Source organism: Cryptococcus depauperatus, chromosome 7, assembly GCF_001720195.1.
Source record: "Cryptococcus depauperatus CBS 7841 chromosome 7, complete sequence".
Taxonomy (NCBI): domain Eukaryota; kingdom Fungi; phylum Basidiomycota; class Tremellomycetes; order Tremellales; family Cryptococcaceae; genus Cryptococcus; species Cryptococcus depauperatus.
The window spans coordinates 360,944-375,698 of record NC_089474.1 but is presented as its reverse complement, the minus strand read 5'-3'; the positions used below and the strand labels follow the sequence as shown (position 1 = coordinate 375,698).

The 14,755-nt window shown below is 44.2% G+C and overlaps 4 protein-coding genes across 4 annotated transcripts; 1 reads left to right on the top strand and 3 right to left on the bottom strand.

Annotated features, from left to right (window-relative positions):
• Positions 1 to 305: 305 nt before the first annotated feature.
• Positions 306 to 2,217, top strand: L203_105458 (uncharacterized protein; the record flags this gene model as incomplete). Its single annotated transcript, XM_066214825.1, has 3 exons — positions 306 to 537; positions 587 to 1,546; positions 1,628 to 2,217. 3 exons carry the CDS (start codon positions 306 to 308, stop codon positions 2,215 to 2,217), a joined length of 1,782 nt encoding a protein of 593 aa, XP_066070922.1.
• A 618-nt stretch (positions 2,218 to 2,835) lies between these two features.
• L203_105457 (mRNA cleavage and polyadenylation factor Clp1) lies at positions 2,836 to 4,938 on the bottom strand (the record flags this gene model as incomplete). Its single annotated transcript, XM_066214824.1, has 5 exons — positions 2,836 to 2,947; positions 3,012 to 3,813; positions 3,862 to 4,111; positions 4,163 to 4,531; positions 4,843 to 4,938. The coding sequence occupies 5 exons, from the start codon at positions 4,936 to 4,938 to the stop codon at positions 2,836 to 2,838; spliced, it is 1,629 nt and encodes a 542-aa protein (XP_066070921.1).
• A 1,489-nt stretch (positions 4,939 to 6,427) lies between these two features.
• On the bottom strand, positions 6,428 to 9,921 carry L203_105456 (uncharacterized protein; the record flags this gene model as incomplete). The annotated part of the gene is made up of 12 exons (XM_066214823.1): positions 6,428 to 6,489; positions 6,660 to 6,687; positions 6,750 to 6,860; positions 6,921 to 7,051; positions 7,119 to 7,244; positions 7,314 to 7,387; positions 7,625 to 7,989; positions 8,038 to 8,181; positions 8,230 to 8,409; positions 8,484 to 8,964; positions 9,013 to 9,178; positions 9,231 to 9,921. 12 exons carry the CDS (start codon positions 9,919 to 9,921, stop codon positions 6,428 to 6,430), a joined length of 2,559 nt encoding a protein of 852 aa, XP_066070920.1.
• A 306-nt stretch (positions 9,922 to 10,227) lies between these two features.
• On the bottom strand, positions 10,228 to 14,476 carry L203_105455 (uncharacterized protein; the record flags this gene model as incomplete). Its single annotated transcript, XM_066214822.1, has 7 exons — positions 10,228 to 10,459; positions 10,507 to 10,727; positions 10,778 to 11,265; positions 11,316 to 11,537; positions 11,587 to 11,714; positions 11,766 to 14,197; positions 14,249 to 14,476. 7 exons carry the CDS (start codon positions 14,474 to 14,476, stop codon positions 10,228 to 10,230), a joined length of 3,951 nt encoding a protein of 1,316 aa, XP_066070919.1.
• Between the last annotated feature and the right edge of the window lie 279 nt (positions 14,477 to 14,755).

Genomic DNA, 14,755 nt, shown 5'->3' with positions numbered 1-14,755 from the left:
CTTTTGCTCTCGTGCAATACATGTAAAGCAATAAATGATTAAATACCCCAGTGGCTGTGTTTTCGGCGACAATAGTATTTGTTTCTACATTTTCATCTTTTTACTTTTTACTTTTACTCTTTCATTTTTATATTTTCATTCATCTTTCTATTATTATTTTTATAACACATCCATCCATCCTCTGCCTGACCGGTCCCAGGGGGAAACACAAAGGACTACTCAGACACGCTCCCAGGCTTTACAACGCTTGACAACGTCCATCGCACTTCTCTACTGCTACATCTCTACTCGGCCATACTCATAACATGGGTCTACGATTCCGCAATGCGACGCCTGGCCTCATCGCTTGCCTTGTGGCCTCAGTCTTGCTCGCAATTGTATCGTTCAATACTCCATTACTGAAAAGCCTCAACTTTTTGAAGGCGTCCTATTCCAATGGTTCTCTCCAAGGCGAACTCACTTTGGGAACATTGGGCTTTTGTCATGATACTGGACAGAGAATGACTTGTACAGGACCACAGGTGGGATATGAATTTGGTGCGTGTGTTGGCAATATGTGATGATAGAGAGAATTGACAACGGATAGACCCCAATGTTGTTTTTGGCGTCTCTCTCTTTGACATTCCGAAAACCATTACCAAGTATCTCACATATATACTCATCCTTCATGTTGTGGCATTGGCATTTGCAGTGATTGCTACTATCATCGCCTTGTTTGCTCACTCACCCACATTCCCTCTGCTGTGTCTTGCGATCTGGATGGCAGGTATTGCTTCAACCTTTTCATTTCTTGCAGTCATCTTCGATCTCGCCATGTTCTATATCGCCAAAGCAAGGATCAACAAGGTTGCTGGCGCAAGCGCGGAGATTGGTATCTGTGTTTGGTTGACGTTAGCTTCTTGGATTATCCTTGCTCTCTCTGGCTGCTTCTTTGGTATAGGCAATTGTTGTGGTTCTTGTCGCAGCAATCAAGAATCAGGCGATCCCAAACGCAAATACGGCAACAACTTTGACCGCGATGACGAGGAAGACTATAAAATGCGAATGATGGCTATTGACAATGAGCGACAGAGAAAAGCCAAACAAGAACAAGATTTACCTTCGTTCCAAGAATTGACGCCGTTGAAGGATGATGGCGAGGAGCAGTACCTCATTGAACACAGTGTCGTCCCTGCTCAGAACCATGACCAGAATCTTGCTAGAAATGGGAGCGTTCTTCAAGGTGTGGGTGTTGGGTACGGAAGGCGAACACCAAGGACACATACGCCTGCAAGTGATTATACTGTCCAAAGTCAAAACCCTTATGTTTGGGGTCAATCTGGATATCAAAACATCCAACCGCCGGCACCTGCGATGAGGAGGTTATCAGGTGCGACAAGCGCTGGTGATTTTGTTGGAGTTGGTGCTGGCAGTGCAGGTGTGCAACAGCCACCCCCTGTACCTGCTCAGCAATATGGAGGAAATTATGCAGACCACAACTATCAAGAACAGTCATATGGCTTGTATGGTGATCAATACAATCACAACACAGCTCAGTATGCTCCAAGTACGTCATGTTATCCTCATCAGTACCATGAAGGGTACTACATTAGATAACAAGAGTTTTGCCAGCTGACATGCTTGCTAGAATCAGATTATAACAGTTCTTATGCGTCCCAGGCAACACAACAACCTTACGACCCGTATACGCAAACAAATTACTATGATCCCTACAACCCTTCATCTAACGCCGTTCCCGCTCCAGCTTTGACTATGCCTCAGCCTACCACGACTTTAATGCCCGTTCCTCAAACTTCTTCCCAACCCTCGGCCCATACTACCTTTTATTCCACTACAAACTCTTCAGACTCATACGATCCTGGATCACTAGCTAGACATACAGATCCCTATAGTGGATACGAAGACTCATCTGGAGCCACCCTTCCACAGAATGCAGGGACTGGTTTGCGGGGAATGACGCAGCTACAAGAACCAAAGCCTCAACATTTAATAAACACTACCACGTCTCCCCTCTTGCGATCGTCTCCAACTCCAACCTCGGGAATGAGAACACAGAAAGACGATGTTGTGGGTACCCCTCAATTGAGGACAATTCCGGGAGCGTATGAATACGAAGACGAAAATGAGGAAAACTCAAGAGATAACAGACCGCCTAGTTATACGGCAGGGGATTATCAGACTCCGCCCCAGCGAAGAGAGAAGAGTAGATATCGATAAAAGAAAGTTGAAATCATAAGAATGGATAGCGATAATAATAGACTAGGTGAACAACCGATTTGTCGAGAGAACGTGGAATTAGCTCTCTGTACTGTATGATTGGTAGGCTATTCTAATGGATTTGATTATGTATCTTTTATTGACTATACACTTGTCCACTTCAAATCATTGGAAAGAGTAGCACAAAAGTCGTTAGGGATACTTGGTAGGTTTTTAAAGTTGCTATTTAATCAAAGTTACACTGATGCCAGTCAATTTCTCTATAGATGAGGAAAATCTACACACTCTTTCTCTTTCTCTCGCATGTTGCAATCCCTTGCAAATATTAAGTATTCATTCCAGTCACGTAGCTCACTATACGTCGTAATACTATATCAGATGCACACCTGCTACGCTTATGTTCAGGAATACCCTATTTAGGCAGGTTGGTCGAGGACAGCATGCATAATTGGGCAACATGACATTTCGTGGATAGCGAGTTATGAAGGAATAAAACAAAACATATTAGATGCAAAATCGGACGACAGTGTACATTTGAGCGAGTTTTACGTTCCACCGAGTATATCAGTACTGTCCTCGGTCATTGCTTAAACCGTTCGCAAATCATCTCCGTCCAACTTATGTCGAGTCAACCCATTCGATAGATCCGGCAATGGCAATAGTTGAAGGTAGCTTGCCAGGATTGGGCGACAGAACTGTATATTTCTGTTGAAAAGTATCTATCGCGGTACTTTGTGGAAAGGCCATCAGTCAGCATATCGTCGTTGAACTCCATAGGTCAGGGGGAGGCATACATAACAATATATCCCATCACTTCTCTTGTCCCAATCTCCTCTTTGAACGGCACTTCATCCTCCTCATCCAATGATTCTTCCTTCTGCTCCTCAGTTCTTGTAACCTCTCCCTCCCCTTCTTCCTCTGTTCGTTCTCCTCCATTTCCCTCTTCTCCATCTTTACTCGTCGCTTCTTCTTCGCTTTGTTGTCCTTCCTGCTTTTCCTCTTTCACAGTAGGCACAATACGATCCTCATTCTCAATCTTGACCAGAGCTAAAACTTTGTTTAACAGCCTGACAACATGTCCTTCTCCGCTAGGATCCACTCTGGTTAGCCTCGTAGGTGAGAGGACTTTTGCGGAGCCTAGGGGTAGAGCCGTGGAAGGTGCGGCATTTTCCTCACCAACACGAAGAATAATAAGCTTCTTCCAACTAATCTGAGACGAATATGGAGTCAAGGCAGGGTCGAGACCTACCATCTTGCCAACCAAACTAGAGATTTCAGGAGGAAGAGTCGGTTCACCATAAAAATACGCTCTAATCTGAAATCTATGCGCGGCTTCACGATAATGTTCATCTAAATCTACGGCACCGCCGCTCTTGGGGATACGAATAACTTGTATTCCGCGAGATTGTATTAGAGGCAAGCGAATAATGTCAATATGAAGTTTTTCATGTCCGATAACGAGGATGGTGTCTATATTCAAAGCTTGTATGGCGTGATTAACAAGAACGTAACGAGCTTTGGGATCGTCTTTCTTTGTACCAAGGGTTGGTACGCAGAAAGCTGCAGGGGTATCCACAAATAAACCTGAAGCATTCGCTGCGATTTTGTAAGCATTTTGATTTTGGAGATCTAGGTAATGCTTACCTTTCTTGTCTTGTTCACACCGTTTCCGCCATCCTTCAGCAATATTGTCAACGAGCACCTTCCAAACGTCAGAGTTTTTCGTAGTAGGCTCCAATGCACCAAGCCACCAACCGACAGTCTCTACATCCGCAGAAAGGGTATTGGCCGGTTGAGACGTCGGTGGGGAACCAAGAGGGTGGGCGAGATGGTGAGTTGGAAGTGGGTGAGAGGGTGAAGAGAGCGATAGAGTCCCAGGAATAAGGTTGGGCGGCTACATTGAAGCTCATGCGTCAGATGTGCGTAAGAGGAAGCGATTACTCACGCTTGAGGGATCGAGACCAACGACGCCAGGTGTCCATCCTAAACCCGTCCCAAGTGCCATATTAACCAAATTTTTCACTACTGTAGACTTTCCCGAGCTTAGGGGACCCATAACCATCATCCTCGGACCCACAATGCCTTCATGCCCTCGTTTAGCCAGTATTCTTAAGCGCTCGAGGGCAAGGTGGATATTGATCAATTGAGGTTGCGTTGTAGAAGTTGATGTATACTGAGAAGAAGGGATAGATGTGAGTTGGATACGGCTGGGAGAAGGAGCATAGATGGAAGATTTTGTGAGGCGATGGATAGGGTACCAAGATGATGGGGGGATTTCTTGGGAGTTGATAAACAATGGATCTGATGTTAGCGACTGGTTGTGAAAGTCAGTCATTTTTAAATAGCGTTATATTCCAGTCCCTCTTGAGTCTCTATGGAGCTATCTCATGCCATTTGTGTCATTGAGAACATTATCGTACACCAAGAGTAGGACGATGAACACCCAACTGTCCAGAAATGAACAAGGCAGCTCAAGTGACATGACGTATTTACACTGAATAAGCATCACAGAATGACATGACAAGGGACCGCTTAGAGGCCACAAGTCTTGTTTCTGTGATAAACATGCACTAAATCATTGCTTCGCCAATATCGTGACTCCCATATTCTTTGATCATAACTCACCCTGACTGCAATGTTTTCTCCATCCTCTAATTCAAACCTCCATTCTGAGCCAGCTTCCATGTCGAGATTCGTAAGCTGAGCTCCCTGTTCTATCATCTTGCTGTGTTTATAAATCTCTTCTCTTCTTCTTGTAAATGTACTTCAACTTTGTTACTTGCAATAAAATCAAGATCAATTGTCATATGGTCACGTGACTTTATGGTTGTGTCAAGGATTTGACTCCGTTTATAGATATTGCATAGGATAAAGGTAAAGTATAAACATGAATGTTAATGGAACTATGCTACGTGACACCTAGTTAGGCGTGCCAATTACTCCGCAAGCCTATCTATTTCTGACAGGCTGTCGGCGATGTCCGCCTCACCTTATGACTTGCCATTATCTTTATTGTTCATTTCTACTTTATACTCAAGGATCAAAACTGGGAAAGACCCAGGATCAATAATCCATATGACTGGAGAGACATTAAATATATATCTGCCACTATGTCCAGAAAACATCTCAGTGAATTCATAGCTAAAGCTCTGACAAGTCATACCGCCGAGGTTCATACTGTAGCAAAAGAGTCACGAGAAATTGAGAACACTGGAACGCCACAGCAATATTCAAGACAGAAAGCATGCAAGAATGGCTGTTCACAATCAGAGTGCTAGGTAATAAAATTACCTACAAGGTGGGATAAACATCAAAATACCATGAGAGGTAGATGTAGGAGTATAGTTGATTAGGAAAAGCAGAGTAAAACTTTTCTGTTAAAGCTCAAGTTTGAAGAAAGGTATCCCATTGATACTCCTCAACTGAGTGCCATAATGATCGTTGGATGGTATATCTTCTTGAGTTTGTTGACAGGCTGCAAGTGACTTTTGGGGTGGATAAGGACTGGCAAGCCCATATCCACCCTCATATCTATTCTAATGACCGTCCCTGCGCTTCGATACTAGGCCAGTATAGTCCCGCTGAGCGTATCTATGTATGAGTTGAACCTGATTTGTAGATAACAATCCGACGCCTTGTACGTAACTGTGTGTGTAGTTGATAGGTTATAACCTGACTAGATACAGTTCTCACCGCGATTTCGGTTTGTATCACAATGCAGTGAATGCTTGCTTCCAGCAAGATCAAATCAAAGTATGTACCATTACAATGAGGCAGAAGTGATGATGACATGGACTATATCCAGGTCGGACAGTCACGATCGATACGTACGAACCGCTCCCAAGAATCCTAAGTAGACTTTGTGGCACTACAAGGATGATGTAAGTTTCTTATCAGCAGCTACACATCATTTGTCTGACGAAGCCTGGAACAAATTGTCCAAGCTGTAACAAATCCCTGACACATTATAACGACCAACAACAGCCTTATGTTTGAACTTGTTGAATCCTGTTGGCTTGTAAACGAGTATTCTATTGATATCTTCATAACTTTCATAAAATTACACAACAAATACCAAATCCGGCTCTAAGAGTGGCCTATGGGTATGACTGGGAGAAGTCGCCTGAGGCGAAAAGATTGTAACATTTTCACATACAAATAATCTCCAAACTTGATATCTCAGCTTTGCTTAAAGCGTCTTTCGCGTCGATCATCCAAGCTGTTGTCTAGCCATGCTTCCCAGTCTTGCAAGAGAGTCTTCCGCAACCTCAGCTGTTTTGAGATTTAGCTTTCATTCTTCCTTTCAATATTAGAATCCATTATTGGCAGCTTTGTATCCATAACAAACGGGCTCTGGAAGCAAATGCCACCCCGCTCGTTTATGAATCACGATATCTTAAAGAACAAATCTTGCCCATTATTTGATTCTTCCAAACACTCACCTTCTTCAATAGCGTCTGATTGGGCAACCTATTTTCGCAATCAATACACATTGACCAAGGTCATGATTGTAAGCAGTCAATGTCACCTACAATCTTGAGAACTGTTTTCTTTGATGATTCTTGTATTTCCCCAGAAATGATCAATTCGTCAAGAACGGCATAAGCCTTTTGAAAGTTGAAAATCAAGTCCAGCTCGCAAACCTAATATTGTCAAAAACGACTTCTCAGAACAATGGTGGACACTATGTTGCGGCCACATACATTTCCGAAATAACGATCCAATACTTCGACATAACGATGTATAATCTCTAATGTGATTAACTCGTTATCACTGGGGGAGATGCTTGTAATGAAGAACAAGGATGCGTAACGTCTGTAGATGACCTTTGTATCTATATCGCTTATAAGCCACAACTCTTTTACTTGTCAAAGTTACATGCCCAACAAGGTCCAGCTTACCCTTATATTCTAGAAAGTTACACATTCTCGTCCGACGAGCCAATACCAATTGTGTTACATCCTTGACAATCTTGTTCTTGGTTTTAGGAGGCAGTGTCTGGAACCATTTTGCTAATCTGACTTTGCCTACATAGGCAACAAGTGAGCAAAAGCTCTTTCCGTCACATCAAGACATGGGAGGATCGAAGAACGGACCTTGACGAGAGACGAGCATGACATAGTTAATCATATTGCTTGTCTTCTCTAACTCCTCTTTTGCTTTATACAGCCTTGATTAGGACTGTAATATCAGAAAACAAATAAATTAATAAAAATCAAGAAAAAAGTAATTCACCAAGCCATTTTATTAAGTAATAGGAAATACCAAAGCAAGGAATATAGTAAAGTTACGTAACAAATCTTGATATCATCTGGATATTGTCTTTTTACGCAAGTAACTGTAACTATAAAGCAATAGTGATATGCGATAATGATATGGGATATGGTAATATACCGTTGACATTTACAGCAGAACCCCGTCGCTTGTACCTTCTTTGACCATTTCTTTCCATTCGGCTCTCCAGCTATCCATCTTTGTCCTGATTCCCCTGATGCTCAATACCTTCCGTACCCATCGCATCAAAGCGTCTTCGTCCTGAGCTACAAAGTATGATGAAAGCAGTGAGAGTATAGATTCGAAAGAAGCCGACGAGGATGACAAGATGCTGCGGAATGCCCATAGGATTGCTATAGAGGTGATTATGATTGTATCTCGTCCTTCCATCCACAAAACGTCCCATATACGGAGTTGTTGGGAAAAAGGGAAAGTGTTGACAAATAGAGTGATGTACCATTTTGTGCCCCATGCTGACGATGATATCATGTTGCGTTGCTACCGTTCACACATCAGCTTGAGAAGTTTTCTCGAGAAATGGCTCACAAAGGTTCGATAGAGATCAGGCATTGTCCATTCCATTAACCGCTCTTGAACATAAAAAGCTTCCAACAAGCCGGGGAATCCAGGCTCAAATATCTCGTGCATCCCATAGACGTCGTGTAGCCGCACCATCAGAGTATACGCTCTCTATATGCCGAATCAGTCTTTGCCCTCGCATGTAATGTATGGACTTACTTCTGGATCAAAGTAGCACAACAGAGTAGCAGCAATAGGTCCCATACCTTGTACATATCCACATGCGAGGCACATTTGACTGAAGGAATGTAACACATGCCATAAGTTGCGTTGGCCTGCACCGTAGCGAGTAATAAACATTGTATGCCCGCTTATCGTGCGTGGAACATCCAAATCAATCTGTACGTCAAACGTAGAAGGGAAGCTGATAGCATTCTAACCTTATCAGCCAGGCAAAAATGAAGCATACATACACGATAATCTTGAGCAAGTTCCAAAGCTGGAGATTTGCCCTTTCCTTTTTTTTTCCAAGCCGCTGCTTGCTCTTCAGAAAGTGTCCACCAGGCGGCCATCCTCCATCTATCAGGAATCCCTTTGTATACTCTCCTAGGCAGTCTAGTTCCTTGCCCATCCTTACTCCATTCCCACTCAATTATATTCCCTCCTTGATCTCTCTTGCGCACCTTCATCATCTTTCCCCATTTCAACACCCGCTCAGCTTCTTTCTTCTTGACCTTGGCCTCCTCTTCGCTAGTAAATCTTGGATTTTTGGAAGGTCTGGGAATAGGCTCAAGCTCATCAACAGGCGAAAAGGTGGTGTTTGGTTGAGCCGGTGGTTTGCCCGCTAGCGGAGAGACGTTAGGAAGTCTTGGGTATTTGGAAAGAGCTGAAGAAGGAATAGATGCTAATCGTGATTCAGATCTATCCCGATGAGGCTCATCAACAAATCCATATCTACGTCATTCATCAGCCCCCATCTCATCCATATTTACGCAACCTGACCGATCTAAACCGGCGAGGAACCGCCGCTCATGCTCGCCAATGTCCCTCATCTTGGTAGCTGCATGTACAGTAATGCGTTTACCGGTTGTTGGAGGTCCCCCTCTTGTACGTTCCACTCCTTGGTCCCATCCGTCGCCGTGAACACCCTCGATATCAAGCCTTGCATCTAAAGTTTTCATCATGAGCACAACCCACAGAATTCCCTCTTGATCACTCACATGTAGACCTAATGTGGAAAGATTCTTCATCCTCCCCAAAATACCTCGAAGAACCCGTCATACTCGTCTGACTTTTGTTTCCTTCACTAGTACCTATCCCAGACTGTGATGTACTGGTGCTCGAATGGGGCCCATTATGGCTGTCTACAGGGCTCAGATTAGAGCCAATCATACTCTTCCTATACGACATATTGCTTCTAGTGTCTGGATCGCTTGATGTAGTTGATTGTCGTTGGGATTCAAGAGTATATGGCAGTCTCTGTTCACGTAGAGATGTGGATTTTCTTGACAGTGAAGGAGCTGTTATTGCGATATCTGGTGGATTCTCCGAATATGTACTTTGCCGTGAAGCGCTTCTTCGTCTAGCCTGCTTGTTTCCTATACTCCTTCTCTTTGTCTCATCCAAACCTCCCTGCCGGCTTCGCCAACCCTCTTGATCCTCGTCCAATACAACCTCAGTATCTCCTCTTCTTTGACTTGGACTTGCTCTGAAAGCAATCTGACTCGTTGCCGGCACCCTACTTTCCCTTGTTTGTTCGCCTTCTGACCCATATAAATCAAAAATATCGGCTGCTTGACCTGCACTTTCTAAAGTAGAATTGCGAAATGAAATGCGGTTTTGCTTTTGTTGTTCTCTTGCTGGTGGAGGTCCAGATCCGCAACGAAATGAAAGATGGCTCCGGCTTGACATAGAAGTATGATAAAAAGGATACGTCTGGGACATATTTGCCCTCTTATGTACTGAAGAGTATGAAAAAGAAAGAGAAGAAAAAAAAAAAGATTAAGTAGATGTAAGCCATCAAGCTCGTCCCCCGCTCCCTAGCCAATACCACCAAACGTACTTTTTGGCTTGTACTTTTGTACTCATGATATACCTTTGCTGGGTATCTTTTCGAGATAGGTTCTCCGAGTGTATCCAAAGTGTATACTAGATATGTTCATCGTGATCTAAAGGCTACAACGGTAATAATATTTCTCCCTATTCGTTACATTACTCTCACTCGATACTATCAAACAACTTTGACATCTGTTCCAGAAGCTGCTTCTCTCTCGTTTCCCATTCGGCTTCCACGACCCTCCTCGTCTCCATCATCTTCAACGGATCGACAGCTTTCAGTGTCACGGCAAAACTTGCAGATACTGGTCGATGATCAGATACGGTGGGTTCATAACGTTGATAATTAAGAGGCTTGATTCTTTGAGATTTGCTGTACAAGATTCTATCGCACCTGCAAGCAGTTAGTATTGGCCCGGATGTATCTTCCAGAATATTTACCAAGCAGGTATCCTTCTCTTTTCACTCGTATCGTAGTCCTGTGTCCCAGGGTTGTATTTATATGTGGGGCAGAACGTAATGGGTGCCTCTTCGAATGACCTTAGTCTAAAAGCATGGTTGGTACGCATTTCTTTACGCAGTTGGTCGTGCTCGAGGAGGTATGATATTTCGTTGTTTGCTATAGATGAAATGACGTTTTCGCGGCGTTGGTCTATGCGATACTGTCCCATCCTGTCATCTTATTATTCAAAGCGTGTGCTTTTTGACTTACATTTAAGTCACCGTTAAGAAAAACCACCTCATGATCCATAATAGCAGTACCACATCCTCCGTTGACAAAAGGTAACTCTTCAGCAGGTGGGAAAATAGCCTTGTCCTCCATTATTCCAGCCAAGTCAGCATTCCTTGCGGACTTTTGGCTTTGACCTGCTGCTAGATGGACATTGATGAAACATAGACTGGTGTCATCCATCACTAATCGTGCTATAATAGCACCCTTGTTTCCATATATCCCACCAATACCTCGCTTGACGGTCGCCATGTCCAAGTCACGCAGAACTGATCTTTCCGAGGATTTTGCAAAGATGCAGGTTAGAAGGCCAACCAGATATTCAGAGTGGATTTTGACATAGGGACAATCAGTGGGATAGCAAGATTTGACGGAGGACTGAAGCTTTTCAATCCAGTGTCGGTAAGCATGAGATATTTTGTCTCCTGCAGAACCACCATCTTTAGATTTTCCACCAAACAACAATGTTTCTGATACCCATGAGCATTTAGTGGATAATGCGGAAAGAAAACCAACGTACTGGCAGTATATTTTTTGTCGGTCAATGGAATAACTTCCTGGAACCCGAATACAATAATATCGGGACTATTGACACTAAGCAACACTTCATTCAGAAATGTCCTGTTGACTTCTGAGCCAGTTAGGTCTCCAGGACGCGCAGAGTCGATGTTCCAAGTGCAAACGAGGATATTAATGGGTCTAAAAGTACAGTATTCAGGTTGGCGGACGGTGAGTTGTTTATCTGGCAAGCATCAGTATATTGTTTGACATATACTAGAGCACAACCTCACCAATCCAGTCAACAGACAACAAACCATCCCACGCTCGAAGTGAATCTCTCGCAAAGCTCCAGCAAGTGTATCTCCCAGCGTATTCTATAGAATAGGGATCCACAACCAGTGCCTGCACAGGACTATCACTAGCACCGGCAATTAGTTTTTGACTTGACAGCAAGAATTTACAAACTCACTAGTGTCCGATCCAGATATTAGTTGCTTTCCATGGCTTCTCCTCAACATCAAATACCCAGATTTGTCCCTTTCTGTTCCCCATCCATAGATACTCTCCAACGCCTTCCAACGCCAAGACATCCGTGTTGCTAATTTTCATTACCCCTTCACAAGTTAAACTTGATCCATTCCAAAATGAGATAAATCCTCCTTCATGACCGAGATAGATAGTCTGATGCGAAAGGGGCATATAGGTTGCCGATGTAACGGCACCAGTCCACTCAGTAGTAAAAAGAGATTTTACTGGAGGCATCGTCCCTTCTGAGCATGGGTCATACACTCGGATGATTGGGCCGCGAGAAGTGGCTGCCGAAGTTGTTGAACGTACGGTGGGACCTGAGGAAATCCATAATTTACCACAAACCATCTTCGCAAAAGCGAATTTTTCACCAATTCTTAATGTCCGAATCAATCTTGGCCTTTCTCCCTCTCCAGTGCCTACTTCAAAAACCAACAACTTGCCTATATCGTCGAGACTCAGAATGTTCTGTTTGTGGCGCCAAATATTGCAGATAGATGACATATGGGCAAACGCCTTAGTATTCGAAACATGTCCTGTTGCGATATCCAATTCCCATAAGTGTCCGTCTTTGGTGCCGCACCACAAGTACTGGCCTTCTTCTTGCTTCGTCGCACCGGGTCTAAAGCACATGGCTGTAATCCTAGGATCCTTGCTCTTGTTTTCAAGGTCGGTTTCTTTCAGGTCTATTATCGAAATTGCGTGATCGCCCAACAGTGTATCGTATACTCTCACATGATGCGCTCCAGTGCAGATATACCGCCCAAAAGTGGCAAATGCGCTGACATGGTGACAGTCCTTTAACTTCACATCAGGTATAAATACAGGAGCTTTTCGATTGGCTTGAGTAGTATCTGGGAAGTCTTCAAGCATCCTTTTTGCTTGCGCACTGAGTCCAGCCATTGATGGATCGGCCGGCTCATCATCTTCGTCTTCAGAGTAAACTTCCTTTTCATCTCTTTCTCGGTCTCTTCGACCAGAGAGGTAGGTTGTTTCATGCGGAGTAGGGTCAGAGGATGAAATGCGGCGAGAAATAGTGTTTGAACGTCTAGGGGGAGATGATGGATTGATGATAGCCGAGCGAAGTGGCGGGGGCGGAAGAATGCCAGCATTGATGCCCACTCGGCCAGGGTTGGCAAAATGTGGTAGCGGTGGCGGTGGCGGTGGCGGTGGCGGAATGTTAGGTGGAGCGATGGTAATAGGCTCTGATAGAGTTGCATGTCTTGCTGGTAATCGGGGCGGTGGTGGTCCAGCGCTCGAGCCTGTGTTTGTTTCTAACTCTGCTCGACCGACTACGCCTGTTCCAAGTCTGCCTGACAAAGATGGGAGGCTCGCAACTCCATGAATTGCATTCAACGATTCCTCTCGTGTTAGGATAGGAGCGTTCCTTGACAAATTTATGACAGATTCCAATGAATCAGTAGACAAAATAGTCGGTCTACGCACAGGAAGCTGAGGCGGAGAGATACCATGGGCCGCACTTGAGCTTCTCGAAGATAATGAAGGGCGATTGGGCGGTATGTGATGTGGAGAAGACAAGAATGGTGTTTCAAGGATTTTTTCTTCGGGGTGCGTTATAGCTGAATTAGCCATCGTCTGTCTAGGCTGAGGTTTATGTGCTCTATTGATAGGCGGAGGGATAGGGGAAGTATTTTGAGATATTGGTGGAGGAGGATGAGATGCTGACGAAGATGATGCCAAAGCAGATGTATGGAATGAATGATCAGGGCGAGAGGAATGGATTTGCGTTGAGTAAGGCGAATGAGGGGCATCCCCAGTATTTCCATCATTCGCTGTATATTTGATGAATGGTGCGGACTTGGTTGTGGAAGGAATTCTCGTGGAATTCGGAATATCGGCGAGCTTTGTCGGCACAGCAGTAGTTGACTTGTTCACTTGAGCAGCAAAGCGTTCACGCAAAACTCTGACAGAAATTGTTTGCTCAGCTTCAGGCGACGAACCACGCTCCGATCCTGAACATGCTGGAGTTACGACAGCAGAAGGTGTAGCAGAGGTAGTACCAGAGATAATTGAAGGGGGTTTGCTAGGCGGTGGAGGTGCAAGTCGTCGATTTATCGGACTTGAAGATGTTGACTCAACAGCTGAAGACGGATTAGGAATAGAGCTTGTTGCACTAGCAGTGGCAGCATAAGCCTCAGGAGGTTTGAGATATGTATCATTTAAATTTTCGCCTTGTGAAACAATTGATGGATCAGATGCTCGCGATGGTTGGTACATTGGTTTGGGGGTAACAGGCCGGCTTGGCGGAATCCGTGTAGTTGTAGAGGGTTGAAGGGTGACCGATTGACTGACAACCAGCGAAGTAGGAACAGGCGTAACAGGCCTTGAAGCCGGCTTAGGAGGTACAACAGGCTGTGATTTGGGGTTAACGAGGCAGTTGAGAAAACATCAAACATGGCAAACCTTTGCTTTCTCAGTTTCATTACCCTCCTCTCCAGGAGCACCCAGGAATCCGCCTTTTGCAGAACCCGTAGAGGCCACTGGACCTGGCTTTTGATGCCCATTGCTCTGCACTGCATCGATACCAGTGGCGAGATTCTCAAATTTTGAGCGCAAAGAGGCGATACTTTTGGGAGCCTCATCTCCAGAATCAGAGCAGGCTACAGAGGGTGACCTTGAGCTGACAGTCATACCGTACAATACTGATCAGTATTTAAAAGTTGTAGACATGAGAAAGATCAGTGAGTACTGGTTGTTGAACCAGTCTAAACTGATGTGTCTTGTATATATCCTACGAATGTCTTTTCGGGTTTCAAGATAGAATAGTGGAATGGAAATGCAAAAGAGAAATGGAAATGTAACAAGTTATAGGAGATATAGCAAAATGAACAAACGATTAACGGAATCAACTTGTTCGCCAGTTTCCGAATATATTCTCCTCATCATTACTTTTCATCTTTTTAACAAAAG